Raw genomic sequence first — 19451 nt, forward strand, 5'->3', positions numbered from 1 at the left:
TTGGAGACTGGGGCAGGACTGCCCTGAGTTTGAGGTCAGTCCGGGCTACACAGTGAGATAGATCCTGTTTAAAACAAACAAATAATTAGGGTGTGTTTTTGTTGTTTTCTGTTCCCTCATCATAAATACTGTGGGTAGAAGTCGTCTGGCGACCTCCTGCGATGTATCTAAAGGCAAAGAAGGCAAAGCCTTTTTCAAAGATGGTGATGTGACGACTGAACTCCATATTTCTTCAAAGACTCCAGTCGCTTCTAAATTTCCCTCCACCCATCAGCCGCGGGTCTTTTTATTAGAAACACTCACTTCTAAGCTCTGTCCTAGACTTGACTGACTCCAAATACCATGAGGCTGTAGCTTGGAATCGACATTTTTTGAAACCGCCACGAAGCCCGCAGGCAGTCACAACAGAAAGAGCAGCCTCAGGCTCCGCCCCTGCAGGTCCTGGCCCCGCCCCCTCTTTTGGTCAGTCCCCGCCCCTGCAGTGCCCACTCAGTCCCGACCTTACGAGCATGGCGTAGTCTCCGCCCCTAGCCCCGCCCCCGTTGTGATTGTCGGGCCTTAAGCCTATCCCCACAGGTCTGGCTCCAGGCTCCACCTCCTCCTTCATACTATGGCGGCCTCGGGAGCCCTTTCCCATGACACCTTGCGCTCGGCTGTGTTTGTTGCCTGGCAACTCACAGGCAGTGAGTCCCGGGCCCGGGATGCTCTGCTCGGCTATGGGGCCGCGGGGCCTCCCGCTGCTCCTGCTGGTGCTCCTGAGCTGCTGCGCTTCAGCGAGCACCGAGGCCGTGGCCACCCCGGTTGTGGCCACCCCAGATTCGGCTACCCAGGCTGTAGCCACCCCGGCCGTGGCCACCCCGGATGCGGCTACCCCGGCCGTGGCCTCCCCGGATGCGGCTACCCCGGCCGTAGCCACCCCGGCCGTGGCCACCCCGACCATGACGAAGGAGGACCTCAACTCCACCGAGGCCACCCCAGCCACTCTCAGGCCCTCCTCGTCGCCAAGGACCTCGGGGACTCCCAGGGCTCCGGAGGTCTCTGGCCCCAGGCCCACCCCGGTCACGGACGGTGGGTACAAAGTGTTAACTCCCTGGAGCGGGTAGAAGACTAGTGAGAACGTAGAAAAATGAGAACCGCTCAAAGTTCTGTCCTTTTCAGGCTCCCTGTCATCACCCGGAGAGGGAGACGGGGGAGGGAGACGGGATCTCGGGCGCACAAATGCGGAAAGCGGGGCCTAAGTGGGACACTGAGATCTTGGAAAACTTCAGTAGTCCCGGGCAACGTTCATGCCACAGTTCATAATGAATAAATCCGCTCAGCTGAAGATGAAATTAGTTTCTGGAACGTGGAGGAAATGAACGCATATAGGCTTTGTTGAACTTTTCAGTGAGTACATTTCAGACGCCGAAGGTGTAGCTCACTTAGAATGAACCGGGAAGGCCTTTCTCTCTGGTGATTTCAGCTTGCCTCCAGTGATGGGTGGGAGCAGGGAAAGTGTGTAAGGTGAGGGCTTAGGCTCAGATATGAGGATTTTTGTTTATGGATAATGAATGTGTCTCAGAAACTGGTCTTACTTTAAAAAAAAAAATTGCATGTACCTTTTTTTTTTTTCTTTTAAGATTTATTTATTTAATATACAGAAGAGGGCGCCAGATCTCATTACAGATAGTTGTGAGCCGCCATGTGGTTGCTGGGAATTGAACTTAGAACCTCTGGAAGAACAGTCAGTCAGTGCTCTTATCCTCTGAGCCATCTCTCCAGCCCTGCATGTACTTTTTATGTGTTTGGGCATGAGATACCACGGCCATGTGGAGGTCATAGTCATAGGACAGCTTGAATTTTGCTCCTCACAAACCAAGTGGGTGCCTGGCCCAATGGCAAGTGCCTTTATCTGTACTCTATCACCCGTCGAGAAACTGATCTTTCAATCTTGTGTTACACATTTAGTGAGTATTTGATAATCTGACTTTACACCTGTGACTTCAGGGGCTCTGTGTCCCTTTGAGTTTGTGAAATTTTGTAACCGCATTTTTTTCTAGGGTGAGGTGTGAGAGCCCGTTTTCAGGTTCCTCGGTGGCTTTACCCAGCAGGTCCGCATAGAGGATGATTAGGACCATGGGCCTGAGTGCAGGTGTCTGAGGTGGTCTGCACTTGGCTGTGCTGGGGGAGGAGGTCTTTTGCTCCGCCCTCTTGGCATCTCTATAAATACCCTGGGGCAGAGACAGTCCGAGTTGGAAAAGGTTCCAGGACCTCTCGAGGCTATCCTGTATTTTCTATCTGTTTATCTCCACAATCTAAATCCTTCTATCTAATATTTGCTGCTGCTCACACTCAAGACAACTCTGGGGAGCTGTGGGGTTGGTGGGCAAACGCCCCCACAGTGGGGATTTGTAGTAGTCATTAGGTTCTCAGTGGAGTTGTGATTTCAGAAAAGAATTTTAGACAGTTTGGTTTGGATTGAGAAGAACAGTGTGTGTGTGATTTTTATTACTGTTTGAGAGAAAAAGATTTTTCACCCAGTAAGGCTGAGCGTATCGATAACTCAAAAGAATTGTCTTTGGCTGCTATCCTGAACTCAAGTTAATTCAGGTTATTCTTCTTGGAGGCCTTTTTGAAAACTATGAGTAGTTTATGAGAAAAAAAATACAAAGGCTGGTGGGTGGTGTGGTTCAATGGTTGGGTGTTCACTTAGCATGTAGGAGGCCGTGGGTTCAATCTACAGCACCAAACGGGAAACAAATGAGAAATACACTTGATACTTGAGTATATAAACCAAACTCTCTGCTTTGTATTTAACCTGCTGACTTGTGAATTAGCAGAGAAGTCAAATCATTATATGTGGGGACAATATAGCCAGGTATTCATGTCTGAAACTCTATAAGGTTTTCCTTTGAGGGGGTGTTGGTTTATTTTTTCCAAGACAGGGTTTCTTTGTGCAGCCCTGGCTGTTCTGGAACTCACTCTGTAGTCCAGGCTGGCCTCTGAACTCTCAGAGATTGCCTGCCTCTGCCTCCAAGTGCTGGGACCAAAGGTGTGCGCCGCTACCACCACCTGGCCCTTACACTTCATCTTTTTTTTTTTTTTTTTTTTTTTTGGTTTTTTCGAGACAGGGTTTCTCTGTATAGCTTTGCGACTTTCCTGGAACTCACTTTGTGGACCAGGCTGGCCTCACTCACAGAGATCCGCCTGCCTCTGCCTCCCGAGTGCTGGGATTACAGGTGTGCGCCACCAATGCCCGGCTACACTTCATCTTTTTAAAGGACAATTCTTCACCGAGTAGAACTCACTGTCTACTGTGTGGCATGCTACACTCATTTAATCCTCAACAACCCCATGATGTGTCTAATCCTTATCTAGTTACTTACCAGGGCCTGAAGCTTTGACAAAAAATCGTGGTTACAATTTTAAACATGTGAGGTGGTGGGCCTGATTGCTCCCTTTATTTTCCAGTCCCAGTTCAGGAATTTCAGTATTATTTTAGTGAGCATCCACAGGTGTCCTTGGCTAAAGAGAATCTCTAGAGGGAGCACATTTGACTCTTGGACCAAGAAAGTTTTATACATGTATCAATAAACTTTCCTTTCTCTTTATGCTTCTCTAGAGCATGTTATATCGTTGGGGGTATTTTTCTAAATTTTATTTTAAATAAGTGTATATTTGCATATCACTCGTGTGTGAGTATGTGCACACGAGTACTGGTGTCCTCGGAGGTCAGAAGAGGGCCTCAGAGCCCCTGGAGCTGGATGAAGTGATTGTGAGCTGCCTGGCTTGGGTGCTGGGAATACAACTTGGGTCCTGTGCATGAGCAGTATGTGTTCTTTTTTAAAAAAAAAGATTGATTGATCTATTATGTATAAGTGTTCTGCCTGCATGTGTGCCTGCAGGCCAGAAGAGGGCGCCAGATCTCATTACAGATAGTTGTGAGCCACCATGTAGTTGCTGGGAACTGAACTCATGCCTGGAAGAGCAGCCAGTGCCCTTAACCACTGAGCCATCTCTCCAGCCTGCAGTATGTGCTCTTAACTCCTCTCCAGCCTGTTGTAAAACCCTTCCAGTCTCCCGCCTTCTCCTTTTTGCCTAGCTCCCTTCCTGACAGTTTTGGTAGGTTGACCAGACTGGCCTATAACCTGTGTACCTGCTTGACCGGGAAGCACCGGTGTTGGCCTACTGTCTCAAGAGCTATTTTCAGTTGTGAGACCATTCAGACGTTCAAGAATGTTGGTGTGACGTCCTATAAGCATTTGTCTAAAATTCTTTCCTTTGTAGCTTGAGATTGTTTTTCAAAAAAAAAAAAAAAAGGAAAAAACATTACGGTTATGATTCAGTGAGGCCTTGGCTGGGGGAGGGGAGGAACCATGGTGGTCCACACCTGTGATCCCGCATTTTCTACAAGGGGTAGGAGGATTAGGAAGCTAGCCTGGTTCACAAGAGCCTCTGTTTTGGGAAACAGAACAAACAGCAATAGCAACAACAAAATACTAAAATTTTTATTTCCTGAATTTATTATGTCCCCTCTCCTCACAATAGTCTGTGCTGTGAATTCAGTGTGTTATTTTCATGCTCTAGTATTGCTTTGTTTGTTTTTAAGATGTATTCATTTTAATCTTATGTGGATGGATGTTTTGCCTGCATGTATATCTGTGTACCTGCAGAGGCCAGAAGAGGGCATCAGATCCCCTGGAGCCGGAGTTACAGATGGCCATGTGCTGTCATGTGGGTTCTAGGAACCAAAGTTAGATCCGTTGCAAGAGCAGCCAGTGCTCTGAAGCACCCAGCCTTCACTTCAGGCTCTCTGTCGTTTCTTTCAAAGCGTTTTCTCTGACAGAGATGAACGAGCAGGGCAGTAACGTTAGTCATGAATTGAAACAGTGTAATCAAATACTCAGTGCCCAGAGCTCTCGCAGGCTGTTGGAGGGAGGCTCCCTCTGCTCATGTGGAGCTTCTCTGTCTGTGAAGTGGGGCTAACAGTGGAGTGCGGAAGAGTCAAGATGACCCCGCAGGGTGGATAAGGCCAGAGTTGCTTCGGGAGTGAGGAGTGGGGTTCCTGCTTTTCCTCCATGCTGTATTATCCTGCCATAAATTTATTACCCTGTATTGTAAATTTTAAAATTAAAAAAAAAAATTTGGCTGGGCAGTGGTGACACGCGCCTTTAATCCTAGAACTCGGGAGGCAGAGACAGGCGGATTTCTGAGTTCAAGGCCAGCCTGGTCTACAGAGTGAGTTTCAAGACAGACAGGGGTACACAGAGAAACTTTATCTTAAAAAGAAAAAGGAAAAAAAAAAAAAAGACGTTTTAAGCCAAAATAGGAACATTTGATTATTGATTATTGGTCAGGATCTTATGACTAGGAAGGAGTCAAAGCAACTGGCTGAAAAAGCCTTTAATCCCAATGGTTAATCCCAGCTCTCGGGAGGCAGAGGCAGTGGGATCTCTAGGTTTGAGGCCAGCCTGGTCTACAGAGTGAGTTCCAAGACAGCCAAGGCAGAGAAACCCTTTCTTGAAAAAAAAAAATTGAAAATAAAAAACAGCCAGAGTATGTGAGGAAAGGGACGAGTTGCCAACAATCCTTCGTTGGAATCTACTCTGAAGTAGGAGCGCAGGCATCTGCAGCCTCCTCAGGGAGATACTGACTTGGGGTACTCAGAGTGATTGACATCTGCAGCCTCCTCAGGGAGACACTGACTTGGGGTACTCAGAGTGACTGACATCTGCAGCCTCCTCAGGGAGACACTGACTTGGGGTACTCAGAGTGATTGACATCTGCAGCCTCCTCAGGGAGACACTGACATGGGGTACTCAGAGTGATTGATAACCACAGGTAGCTTTCCCCCAAGCACAATAGGGGCCAGATATTCTTTGACATTGGTTTCTGTTTTGTTTGTTTTTGTTTTTGCTTTTGGGCTTTTTTCAAGACAGGGTTCCTCTGTGTAGCTTTGCACCTTTCCTGGATCTCGCTTTGTAGCCCAGGCTGGCCTCGAACTCACAGACATCCGCCTGCCTCTGCCTCCCAAGTGCTGGGATTAAAGGCTGATTTCTGGGGTCTTTCGGTGTCAGGGAGCAGTAATGGCCTACCCACTGTGACCCTCTGAACACCCCCCCCTTCCCGTCTTTATTTCGCAGTTGCTGCTCTGTGTGTCTGTGACCTGCTTCCAGCACAGTGTGACGTCAACTGCTGTTGTGACCCTGACTGCAGCACCGTGGATTTCAGCGTCTTCTCCGCCTGCTCAGTCCCAGTTGTCACGTAAGCATATGACAGGGAGTTCTGATGGCAACTTGGCCAGGACAATAAACTTTGTGGACACAAAGCGTGTTCCTCACCACTCAGAAGCCCTACTGTGCAAAGCCCTTGTGTGTCAGAAGCAGTTGCTTGTCTGCATGCAACCCCACAACAGTGTGGGCAACGGAAGGGCACGTGTCTTACCTCTAGAGCAGCAGTTCTCCACCTGTGGGGTCGTGACCTTTGGGGGTCACATATCAGATATGCTGTATATCAGATATTTTCATTGCCATTCAAAATTACAGTTATGAAGTAGCAATGAAATAATTGTATGGTTGGGGTGTTTCAGCACAACATGAGGAACTGTATTAAGGGTCGCAGCATCAGGAAGGTTGAGAACCACTGCTCTGGAGTGTTATGAAGTAAGACTCTCTGTGTTTGTAGACTAATATTTGAGCTATGCACAGATAATGTGTCACCAGTTTGTACCTGTGTATTAGTCTCATACAGCCTAGGTGTGTGTGTATAGTATATGCATGGGTGTGCATGTATAGTATATGTATGGGTGTGCCTATCTTTGTATTCATGGGTGTTGGCCAGAGGTCAACATTTGTTGTTTGTTTGGAGGTAGAGTTTCTCTGTGTAGCCCTGGCTGTCCAGGAACTCACTCTGTAGACCAGGCTGGCCTCCTTAGTGCTGGGATTAAAGGCCTATAGCAGTACCACCCAGCTCCACCTTAATTTTTGAGATGGGTTTTCACACTGAACATGGAACTCCTTTATGTTTTTTTTGGCCAGACTGGCTGGCTGACGGCTTGTCTCCTCCCCTGCCCAGTGCCCTGATACAGATACCCACCAATGCCTGGCTTTTATCCCTGCTGGGAACCGAACTTAGGCCCTCATGCTCTGAGGCAAGCACTTTACCCACTGAGCCACCTCCCCAGCCCCTGTATTTCCCAGCTCTCTCTGTGGATTTTAACTATTAGTTGGGATACTTTTTGTGCACCTCTCTGGTTATAAACAAAGCAAGGATTCTCAGTTCACAGTGCATGGAAAATGATGAGAGAGACATTCTCATGGGAATACAAGGTGAAGAAGTGATCAGTTCTGAGTAATCTCATCTCCTGTTTCAGAGGTTTTTGCAAAAAATAGCAGCCCTTTGAAAAGGTTCATGCATTCAGGGTGGTACCAGCTTACTGTAGAGAGAGTGACTGAGAGAGCCCTAGAGAGTGACTGAAATTCAGTGACAGCCACATGGCAGGCTTAGTCCTTTTGGAAACACAGTGGACTCTTGTCATGGGAAATCCTTTTATTAACCCATCGGAGAAACCGAATCCCCCTCAAACATTGTGAAGAAGCTTGGAGAGCAGGTTGCTGGAGGGGGTCCTTTTCTGGCTTCTAGGACTAGAACATGGTTTAGCCTTCCTTGAAAATAAGTCTACTTTTGTCTTGGGTTTGTAAGCATGTATCTCCAGCCCTGTAAGAATGTCATTTTTGCGCCAGGCGGTGGTGGCACACGTCTGTAATCCCAGCACTTGGGAGGCAGAGGCAGGTGAATCTCTGTGAGTTCAAGGCCAGCCTGGTCTACAGAGCTAGTCCAGGACAGGCTCCAAAGCTACAGAGAAACCCTGTCTGGAAAAAAAAAAATTGGAGTGCCATTTATTAAAATACAGTAATTAAAAAGTTTTTTTTGAGACAAGGTTTCACTGTATAACCCTAGCTGGCTTAGAACTTCTTATGTGAACTTGTCTGGCCTTGAACTCAGAGATTTACCTGCCTCTGCCTCATGAGTGCTGGGATTAAAGGCATGTGCTACCACCATCCGGCTACCTTTTATTATTGTTGTTGTTGTTGTTATTATTATTATTATTATTTTGGTTTTTAGAGACAGGGTTTCTCTGTGTAGCTTTGCACCTTTCCTGGAACTCACTTGTTAGCCCAGGCTGGCCTTGAACTCACAGAGATCTGCCTGGCTCTGCCTCCCGAGTGCTGGGATTACAGGCGTGCGCCACCACCCAGCACCTTTTATTATATTTATTTATTTAGCTGAGGATCGAACTCAGGGCCTTGCTCTTCCTGGGCAAGCGCTCTACCACTGAGCTAAATCCCCAGCCCCTTATTTTTATTTTTAATCATGTGTATGCATGTGTGACTTAGGCGGGGTGTGGGGAGGGTATGCACATGGTATAGTCACCTGCTGAGGCCAGAAGAGGGTGTTGGGTTCCCTGGACCTGGAGTCATAGGAGGCTGTGAGCCGCCCAGCATAGGTATTGGGAACCAAACTTGGGTCTTCTTCAAGAGCAGTACACACTTTTAACTAACTGATGAGTCATCGTTCTTAAATTTTTGAGACAGGGTCTCTTTATGCAGCCCTGGCTGTCCTAGAACTCACTTTGTAGACCAGCCTGGCATTGAACTCAGAGATCTGCCAGCCTCTGCTTCTTGAGGACTGGGATTAAAGACATGCATCATAACACCCAGCCCCTGTGCAGCTTTTTGAAATTACATTTTTACTTACTTGTGTGTGTATGTGTGCTCAAACAATGGCATCCAAGTGGAGGTCAGAGGACAACTTTAGGGAATCAGTTTCCCCTTCTGTCATGTGTGCAGGCGGAAGTTTCTTGGTCCTTCCTAGACCCGTGGTCCAGACGAATCTCTCCCACCTGCTCTCACAGCTGCTTATGAAATAATCACCCAGAGGCTTATCTTAATCACAAACCGTGTGGCCTGTGGCTCAGGCTTCTTGTTAGTACTTCTTCCATCTTGACTCCACCCATTCCTATTCATCTGTGTTTTGCCATGTGGCTTCGTGGCATTACCAGCTTTCTCACATCTTGCTTCTCCTGGTGGCAGCATCTCCTCTGACTCTACCCCTTTTCTTCTCCATCTTCAGTTTGAATGGACCACCTAACCTTATTCTGCCTCACCATTGGCCAAATAGCTTTATTAATCAATGGGAGCAACATATATTCATAGCATATAGAAAGACATCTCACAGCACAGGTGGGTCTCAGGGATCAAACTCACGTCATCAGCTTGGCAGTAGGTACTTTTACCTTATGAGCCATCTTGCTGGTCACCAAATACAGTAATTCTAGGTGTAAACTGTGGTTTTCAGAACAGAGGATGGCAGGCTTTGTAAAGGGCCAGCCAGGCAACGTGTTATTCTTTACAAGTCATGTGAGTGCTGCAGCTGAGCAAAAGCTGCCACTGATGTGTGACTGAGCAGACGGTCCTGTAGTCTATAAATCTTATAAAAACAGACCTCATCTGTGGACTTGAGAGTCTATTGTGGATTATTAGTTTAAGGTGTGTTACATTCGTTTATGCTGTGGAATATTTGTTTAATGATGCAAAGATGTGTTGCATTCTTTTTTTAAAAAAATTTATTATGTATACAGTGTTCTGTCTGCATGTATGTCTGCAGGCCAGAACTCATTACAGATGGTTGTGAGCCACCATGTGGTTGCTGGGAATCGAACCCAGGACCTCTGGAAGAACAGCCAGTGCTCTTAAACGCTGAGCCATCTCTCTAGCCTGTGTTGCATTCTTTTATGCTGCATTTATTTAACTCTGAGAAGCTGTGTTACTTTGCCTTTCTAAAACACCTGATGGTCTAATAAAGAGCTGAACGGCCATTGCTAGGCAGGGGAGAGGGAGGATAGGTGAGGCTGCCAGGCAGAATAAAGAAGAGAGAAGAGGGGGGAGCAAGGAAAGAGAAGGAGAGGAGGACGTCAGGGGCCAGTCACAGAGTAAGAAGGGAAGAAAGGCATATAGAATAAAGAAAGATAAAAAGTCCAGAGGCAAAAGGTAGATGGGATAATTTAAGTTAAGAAAAGCTGGCTAGAAGCCGGGCGGTGGTGGTGCATGCCTTTAATCCCAGCACTCAGGAGGCAGAGCCAGACGGATCTCTGTGAGTTCAAGGCCAGCCTGGGCTACCAAGTGAGTTCCAGGAAAGGTGCAAAGCTACACAGAGAAACCCTGTCTCGAAAAACCAAAAAAAAAAAAAAAACTGGCTAGAAACAAGCCAAGCTAAGGCCAGGCATTCATAAGTAAGAATAAGTCACTGTGTATTTATTGGAGCTGGGTGATGGGCCCTCAAAAAGAATTTTAAAAAAGAAAAAAAAAAAAAAACTACAAGATTTAGGGCTAAATCTCTCAGGAAAAGACTTCAGTGTTTTTTGTTTGTTTGTTAAAAGATTTATTTATTATGTATACAGCATGTATCCCTGCAGGCCAGAAGAAGGCACCAGATCTCATTACAGATGGTTGTGAGCCACCATGTGGTTGCTGGGAATTGAACTCGGGACCTCTGGAGAGCAGTCAGTGCTCTTAACCTCTGAGCCATCTCCCCAGCCCAACTTCAGGTTTTCTGGGAATTGAACTCGGGACCTCTGGAGAGCAGTCAGTGCTCTTAACCTCTGAGCCATCTCCCCAGCCCAACTTCAGTTTTTTAAAACTTAGTTTTGTTTGTGATCCACCCCCCCACACCAAAAGAATTATGAACCAAATTACATGCTACTATAGCCACAGACCTTGGGGAGGCCTGGGGCAGGAGGATCACTTGAGCTCCTGTGTTGGAAAATAGCCTGGGCAATTATAGGGAGACCTTATCTCTAAAAAAGAATGAAAAAAAAAAAAAGCAAAAGCCCTAAAGCTAATTTGTAGAGTGCCCCATCATATGCTCCAGTCCATAAAGGTTTCATTATGTTTAACTGCCAACAACTCCTGTCGTATAATGACCTGGAAATCTATTGGTGGGCATCTGAGTGAATCTGTCCCCCACCCGATGGAACCTTCATGAGGACAGGAGTATCTATTGTAGGTGACGTCAGTGCCTGCCCGGCTGATACCATGTAATGGGCCTTCATTAAATTGTCTTGACTGGCAGGGATAGCACTTAGTGGTAGAGTGCTGGCCCAGCCATGCAAGGCTCTAGGTGTGTGGTTCCTGGTGACACACACCAGTTGACTAGGGTAAGAGAGTTCTGGCCTGCCCTCCGCTGTTGTCACCTTTCGGGCAGACAGCGAGCCCGAGGCTCATGGCCTCCGCCTCCTCCTGGCCTTCTTTGTAGGGCAGGAGGGGGCAGGACGGAAGCAGAGCCTGGCACGGGCTGGCCAGGGACTCTAGACTTGGCCACTTTCTGTGCCTTCTTGAGCACCTCCCACGAGCACTAGAGACGTGAAGCTGAGTTTGCCCGGGCTGCTTTTAAGAGCTTACCGTTGGATGAGGGAGAGGGGTGAAGGGTGCAGGCCTGGAGGAGCCCCAGAGAATGCCGTCTACCTCAGCTAGGCGGGGAAGGCTTTCTAGAAAAGACGATCCGAGCTGTGCTGAGTCCTGAGGGTCAAGCACAAGTTGGGGGACAGGCATTCTAGGCTGTGACATTGACTGAACAGGTAGCTGAGAGAGAAGATGGGGAGGAGAGCAGCGCAGGATGGCTCAGTGGGTAAAGGTGCTTCCTGCCAAGCCTGCTGGCCTGAGCTTGATCTCTAGGACCTACCTAGTAAAAGGAGAAACTGACTCATGTAAATTGTCCCCTGACTTTCACATGTGTGCCGTGGAAAAAGCATCTCTCTCTCTCTCTCTCTCTCTCTCTCTCTCTCTCACTCACACACACACACACACACACACACACACACACACACACACACACACTCACACCAAACAAATATAATAAAAAAAACCTTTTAAAACTTCCTGGTATGTTTTTAGATTTATTTATATGTGTGTGTGCCTGTGTATGCTGTGTGTACACACATGTAGTGGCCACAGAATCCAGTAGAGAGTCAGATCCCCTGGAATTGGAAGTCCAGGCATGAGCTGCCTTGATGTGGGTTCTGGGATCTGAATCTAGGTTCACCACTGAGCCATCTCTCCAGCTCCCAAAATATCATAATCTTTTTTTTTTTTTTTTTTTTTTTTTGAGCTGAGGATTGAACCCAGGGCCTTGTGCTTGCTAGGCAAGCACTCTACCACTGAGCTAAATCTCCAACCCCAAATATCATAATCTTAATGCTGTTCAAGATTATGCTCCACACCCAGGAGCCTTCCCTTAAAGGCTGTTGTTGTTGTTGTTGTTGTTATTATTATTATATATTTTTGGGATAGGGTCTCACTGTGTAGCTCTGACTGACATGGAACTTGCTGTGTAGACCTGAACTCACAGACCTACTTGTCTCTACCGCTCTGTATTACTGGGAATACAGGCATGCACCAGCATGCCTGGCCAAAGTTCTTGTGCCTGTCTTCTTTCTATGGAGATAAAGGCTTCGGTGCCACACTTGTAACAGCAAATAAATTCAAATGGAATCTGTTGTGACGTCCGACTCCATCAGCGTCCTTATGGTTCTTGTTAGTGTAGTGAAGGATCTGGAGACGAGACGGCCTGGCGTAGACGTGCACTGCCAACTCACTGTTGTTTTCTTTGACTCTCAGGGGCGATGGGCAGTTCTGTAGTCAGAAGGCGGCCGTCTACTCGATGAACTTGACAGCAGACCCTCCTCACCGCGTCTTTAGACTCATTGACCAGATCAACCCTTCCGTCTTCTGCGTCCATATTTCAAACTGTAAGTATCTGACTTTGATAGATGTTGTGAAGCCCTGTCTTTCTTTTAAAAGTTACTTTTTGGGAAAGCAACTCATTCAGTTCCATTTAAAGCACCCATCCTGGGTGTGGGCTGTGTGAATAATTCAAGGCTGGAGGCTGATTTACAGTAACTTTATAGGTCCTTGGCACACTGTCTTCACGTCCCTGTGCTGTAGATGTCTTTATCTTACGCTTGGCTTCAAAGAGGTTTATGTGCTGTAGACATAGGAATTTGAGTTTTGTGTGTGTGCACGCACACACGCGTGTGCTTCCATGCGTGCATGTGCATGGGCGCATACATGTGCATGTGTGTGCATGCACGTTTATTTCCTCTTGGAGTAATAGTTGAAAATCAGTTTCATCTTTAAATGTTACCTGTGGTTTCCATTTCCTTTTTCTTTTTTATTTTTACTGAGAGTATTTGCATGAATACAGGATCTTTATTTTTACCTGAGAAGTCAGCCTAGGCAGTGTGCTGCTCCTGAGTATGTGCTGTTCTCAGGATATCAAAGAGCAGAGGCACACTCAAGGCTTTGGCAGGTCAACTTCATCATCTCATCCCAAAGTCTTTCCGTATCTGGGATGTGTCCCCTCATGATTAAAGACTTGGGGGAATGTCCTGTGACTTTGCCTCCGTGACAACTGGCGATGACTGTCTAAGCCATAAAAGCAGCCCGGTGGACATGGAGCCTGCCTCTTCTTCCCCCTTCGGATCCAGCAAGGAGGTGGCTGCCAAGAGATGAATGAGTCTTACCTTCCCACTCACTTCCTCCAGAGAGTGTTCCCTGGAAGCGGGAAGAAGCAGTCACTTGTCTGTGTGCTGGAGAAAGTGGCCAGCTCTGTCTCTTGGTTCCTACTGTGTTGTTTTCCCTGCAGGGCCTTCGAAGCAATCACTCCCGACCACACTGTTAGATGCAGCCAGGTCTACTGATTCTGTTTGTTTATTGATTTCTCAAGACAGGGTCTTGTGTATCTTGGCTGGCCTGGAACTCCATATAGACCAGGATGGTCTTGAACTCATGATGATTAGGGATTCTGTTCATTTAACAAGTCTCAAGTAACAAGTCTCAAGAAATCCCAGGAGAGGCAAATATACAAGAAAACTTTTTTTTTCTTTTGAGGCAGAGTTTCTCTGTGTAACTTAGCTGTCCTGGAACTCACTATGTAGACCTTGAACTCAGAGACCCACCTGCCTCTGCCTGTGCTGGGATTAAAGGCCTGTGTCACTACCATCCAACAAGAAATCATTTTAAATTACCTTTATTTGTGTGTGTGCACACATGCATAAGTTAGAGGGTGTTTTTTCTAGAGTTAGTTCTCTCTTTCCACAATATTGGTCCTGGGGATCAAACTCAGGTTACCGGGCCTGGCGGCAAGCGCCTTTACCTGCTGAGCCATCTAGCTAGCCCAGAAAAACTTTTCTTATATCAGTCTTTTTGTTTGTTTTTTGTTTTGTTTTTCAAGACAGGGTTTCTCTGTGTGACCCAGGCTGTCCTCATTCTATAGACCAGGCTGGCCTCGAACTCACAGAGATCCACCTGCCTCTGCCTCCTTAGTGCTGGGATTAAACCATGCACCTCCACTGCCAGGCTCTTAACATCAGTCTCGTTGCTATTAAAAATGGGTTTCCAAAGTTGAGATGTCACATACTCCATACATTTCTGCTGATTTTCAATGCTTTGTCTAAAAACAGACAAGCCTGCACTGTCCTTTGCTAATCCGGAAGTGCCCAACGAGAACAATTTCGACAGACTGATGCAAGCATCAGGTGGTTTTACGCTGAGTGTCGAGTCACATGTTCCTTCCACAACCTCATCAGATGTTCCACAGCCCACTAAGTACGAGGTGAGCCAACAACTTGAGGGCAGTCTCTCATCTATCCTGAAATACTCTATCCTTATAAACTGATTTCAGTATCAACATAGAAAGCCAAACTGCCAGCCCTTGGGACATGGATGACACCAGAGAGTCATTGCTGTCCTCTCAAAGAGCCTGGGAATCCAAGTGATGTTCAAATTCTGAACCCGGGATTTGAGGTCACTTCTGCAGTTGAATTTTTTGTTTTGTTTTGTTTTTCGTTTGATTTTTCAAGACAGGGTTTCTCTGTGTAACAGCTCTGGCTGTCCTGGAACTCACTCACTTCATAGACCAGGCTGGCCTCAAACTCCCAGAGTGCTGGGATTAAATCCATATGCCACCACCACTCAGCTCTGCAGTTGAATTTATTCTCTGCAAAATTTTCTATTCTTTTCAGCCCAGGAGAGTGTGGCAAAAGGATTGAAGCCTGCCTCTGGGCACGAGGCGTGGACCGCCTGGATGCCAGGTCCTCTCAGAGTCGTTTTTGGTTTACGGACATTAGGAAGCTGTGTGCTGTTTTATATATCCCTTCATTAGCAAACCTGTTAATGTTGGATGTACTTTTCCAAAGCTGGGCATACTGGTACCCACCTATAATCTCAGTGGTCGGGAGTGGAGGCAGGAAGAGCAGGAGTTCAAGTTTAAAGCAGCCTGAGCTACACGAAACCCTGCCTCTAAACAGAACTGAGAGATTAAGTACTTTGTGTCTGCCCATGGTATATGAAGGCTGGTCACTGTTCTGTGAGCATCCCTGTGTGCCAGGCACTGTGGAGGGCTTTCTCAGCATTGCCGAATGCAGCCTGCGAAGGACACACTGCTGTGTCATTGAACTGAGAGAAACAGGTGCTGGAAAAGAGCTTGCCGACCAGTGTCAGGACATCCGGACAAGCCTGCCTGCTGTGTGTCCCAGTATTCCAGTCTTGACAGCACTGGGGATGGGACCCTGCTGCTCATGCATTCCCCCAGCACCCCAGGCCCAGCCCTTCTATCCGATTTTTAATTTTTCATCTTTGAGTCCCACTGTATAGTGAGTTCAGCTTGTCCTTGAAATGATAATCTTCCCATCTCTACCTCCTGAGCGGAGGATCACACCAGCCACTACCCACTTTTTTTTTTTTTTTAAATTAAAAACATTAATCATGGTGTTGGGGGTTTAGCTCAGTGGTAGAGCACTTGCCTAGCAAGCACAAGATCCTGGGTTCAGTCCTCAGCTCTGAAAAAGAAAAAAAAACATTAATTATGTGTTTATATTTGTTTTGAGCCAGGGTCTTATTATGTAGCCTTGACTGTCCTGGATCTTGCTATGTAGATCAGGCTGGCTTCAAACTCTTAGAGATCTGCCTACCTCTGCCTTTGAGTGCTGAGCTCAAAGGTGTGCACCCCCACACTGGCAAATGAGTGTATTGCCTGTGGAGGCCAGGAGATGGAGCTGGATCTGGTTGAGCTGGAGTTACAGGTGGTTGTGAGCTGCCTTATGAGGGGCAGTTTAGAAACTGAATTGGGTCCTCTGCAAAAGCACTGTGTGCTCTTAACATCCTGCCCCACCATCCTTTCTTAGCAGACCCAAGCTTCCAGTTGTAGAGAGACCTGATCTCAAAAACTTAAGATGAACAGCAATTGAGGAAGATATCCAGCTGACCTCTGACCTCCACGGCCCCTCCCCCACATCCACACACAGAAAATCTTAGATTTTAGTGAGTGTCACAGCTGCCATTTAAATGAATGTTACTGAACAGTGACTTGTTCACGCCTGTGCTCAGCCACCCGATCGATTCCTGTCCACAGAGGTAAATGCCACTTCAGCTTCTTACCACATGCCAGGGGCACTCCGTAGTGAAAGAGGCAACAGTACAGTGACAGGCACGCGTGGGTGCGCACATTCTCTCAAGCCTCGGTTTATTTACTTGAGATAGGCTCTCACTATGTAGCTGTGGTTTACCTAGAACCCCCTATGTGTCTCAAGTAGAGGACACAGTTAAACCTGGGTGGAAGGCATGAATCATCACACTTGCCCTGAGCAACTTTAATCCCATCATTTGGGAGGCTGAGGCAGGAGGACCACTTGAACCCTGGAGGAGTTCAAGACCAGCCTGGGCAACGTAGTAAGACCTCATATCTAAATAAATAAATGAATAAATAAATTAGCTAATTAAGGGGCTAGAGCAGTGGTTCTCAACCTTCCTAATACTGCGACCCTTTAATACAGTTCCTCATGCTGTGGTGACCCCCAACCATAAAATTATTTTCATTGCTACTTCATAACTGTCATTTTGCTACTGTTATGAATCGTGATGTAAATATCTGACATGCAGACAGTCTTCGGCGACCCCTGTGAAGGGTCGTTCAGCTCCCACGTTGAGAACCACTCATGTAAACCTCTTCCGGGTTTCTGCTTCTACCAGGCAGCTGGCTGGTCTGAGCGGCTCCTTTGCAGCTCTTCTGCCTGTCTCAGAGGGACTCTCAGCTTTTCTTGCTTACTCCGGCAGGGAGGGGCCTAGTGAAGCTGGTCAGTTTCAGGGACTTCCTGAAGCTCCTTTGAAGTGTTTGCCTTCCTGCTTAAGGAGCTTCCTGCAGGGCAGAATGATTCGATCTTGGCGGCAACTGTAACACAACAGGTTTGGCTGTGTAGCCCTGACTGGCCTGGGACTATATAGACCAAGCTGGCCTCAAACTCCTTAAGGATCCATCTGTCTCTGCCTCCTGAGTGCTGGGATTAAAGGTGTGCGCTACCACACGAACTTTAAATTTATTTGAAAATGGTGTGTGTGGATGTGATTGACAGCCGAGAATGAGCCCTGTGTGGCAGGGACTGTGCTCAGCATGTGTCCTCAAACCCCTAGCCCCATGGGCACTGCCATGTGTCCAGTGCATGCAGAATGAATGCCTTGTCTCACCCGTGGCCTCTGTGTTTGCAGTACGGAGTTCCTCTGCAGACTGCAGGCTCGTCTTCAGGTTCGTTTCTTAGACTGCCCTCGCCTCTCACGTCATCTCTGTGTACAGATCAGAACCCTGCCGGTAAGAGAGTGCCCTGCTCCTCTTAGTCACTTATGCTTGCCAGTTAAACAGGCTTCATAACCTAAGGATGCGTCAGGCAGAGAGGTCTCAGGTCCTGCCTGAAGAGACCCTTTCTACCCTGGCCACTGGCTGCCTGAACACTGCCCTAAGCGCCTGTAAACAGTGACGTGTAGACACATATTTCGGGGATTGCAGATCTCTGCAGCATGTGACTGAGCACTTATGTGTGCCGCTTACCATGCTGCACGAGGCTGCTTGCTCTGGTTAACCCTCACCCCGCAGCCAGAGACATGGCTCAGCAGGTAAAGATGCTTGCCGCCAAGCCTGGCACCTTGAGTTCTATCCCTGAGACTCTGGAGTGGAGGGAGGGAATCGACTCCCATAGGTTACCCCCAGCCTTCCACTCACAGGCTGTATCTCTTGTGCGGCCACCCACCCACAGGTCAAATGTAATAAAAAATTAAAATTGTTTGCACAGTATCCCTTGGGGTCAGCTAACATGACAAGTTTTTTGTTTTGTTTTTCTCAGAAGTGGACCGGTGAGGCTTTCAGTTTCTTTTCGCTTGTTTTGTCTGTTTATTTGTTTTGTTTATTTGTTTATTTATTTTTAGGTTTTGAGACAGTGTCTCACTATGTAGCCCCAGCTGGCTCAGAACTCAATACATAGATCAGGCTGGCCTTGAGCTCCCAAAGACCGACCTGCCTCTGTGCCTTCCCAGTGCTGGAGGTCAAGTCACATGCCACTGTGGCTGGCTCTCACTTGGTTTCTGAGTCAGGGTCTTCCAGTGTATCTCACCCTGGTCTTTCCAACTCAGCCTCCCCAGTTCTAGGATTCCACGTGCACACCCCGTGCCGGCTTGGGTAGGATTTCTTGGGCTGAGTCTCACAGTGGGAACTCTGAGACCATTGTGCTCGAAAAGACAAAATAATCTACAACGCAAATGCAGCATGTTTAAAATGGGACTTACGAACCAGGTTTCAACTAGGAAATGTACACACAAAATATTCTAAACTTAAAAGGCACAAAGGATACTGAACAGTGTCTCCCTCTAATTCTGTCCCCCCACTTAGGTTCATGCCCCAGAGGGAGCAGCGTGACTAGCTGCTGAAGCTTTCAGAAACACTATGCAAATAAAATAAAACACTTACGTAAAAGGTTGGGGTTTTTTTTAACAATTATTTTCCCCTTTTGGCCACAGATGCTCACACGATACACTATACTGTGCATTTCTTCCACGAGCAATGACTGCATCCAGAAGACTTTCCAGCAGCCGTGAAGGGATAATTAGTGTTCTCTTGTGGATGTAGCATAATTACTCCCCAGATCCCTGCTAATGGCCACTGCGCTTGTCTCTGCCTCAGCTGCTGCTGTCACAGGCTGGGCTTTTGCACGTGGGCCAAGCCTGCCTGCAGGAGCTTCGGCAATGTGGATCCGTATGTTCCACCGCCCTTGGCAGGGTGGGACCAACTGTTCCATAAGCTACGGCAGGAGAGTATCTGTCCCCCACGGCTTCCAACTCTGAGCTTGCTACTCTGAGAAGTGGAAATGGCTTCTTAGTTTGGCTGTTTGCTTTTTGAGACAAGGTCTCGCTATGTAGCTCAGGCTGGCCTCAAACTGATGGTCCTGCCATCATCTCCCAAGAGCGAGGGTTCGAGGCATGCCCACCTCACCAGGCTTCGGTTGGTTTAACTGGCAGTGACCTACTATGTGCAGGAAGCTTCCTCTCAACAGAACCTGTTACCCAGTTGCTCATTATGGTCGATCCCGGCTGGCT

At 47.4% G+C, this 19451-nt stretch overlaps 1 protein-coding gene across 1 annotated transcript; it reads left to right on the plus strand.

Moving 5' to 3' along the window:
* The first annotated feature begins 617 nt into the window (after nucleotides 1-617).
* Tctn1 (tectonic family member 1) lies at nucleotides 618-18219 on the plus strand. Its single transcript, XM_036171649.1, has 6 exons — nucleotides 618-1068; nucleotides 6123-6243; nucleotides 12654-12784; nucleotides 14498-14649; nucleotides 17577-17676; nucleotides 18206-18219. Exons 1-6 carry the CDS (start codon nucleotides 636-638, stop codon nucleotides 18217-18219), a joined length of 951 nt encoding a protein of 316 aa, XP_036027542.1. The 5' UTR covers nucleotides 618-635.
* Nucleotides 18220-19451: the final 1232 nt, after the last annotated feature.

This window comes from Onychomys torridus, chromosome 22 (assembly GCF_903995425.1).
Source record: "Onychomys torridus chromosome 22, mOncTor1.1, whole genome shotgun sequence".
NCBI classification, from domain to species: Eukaryota; Metazoa; Chordata; class Mammalia; order Rodentia; family Cricetidae; genus Onychomys; species Onychomys torridus.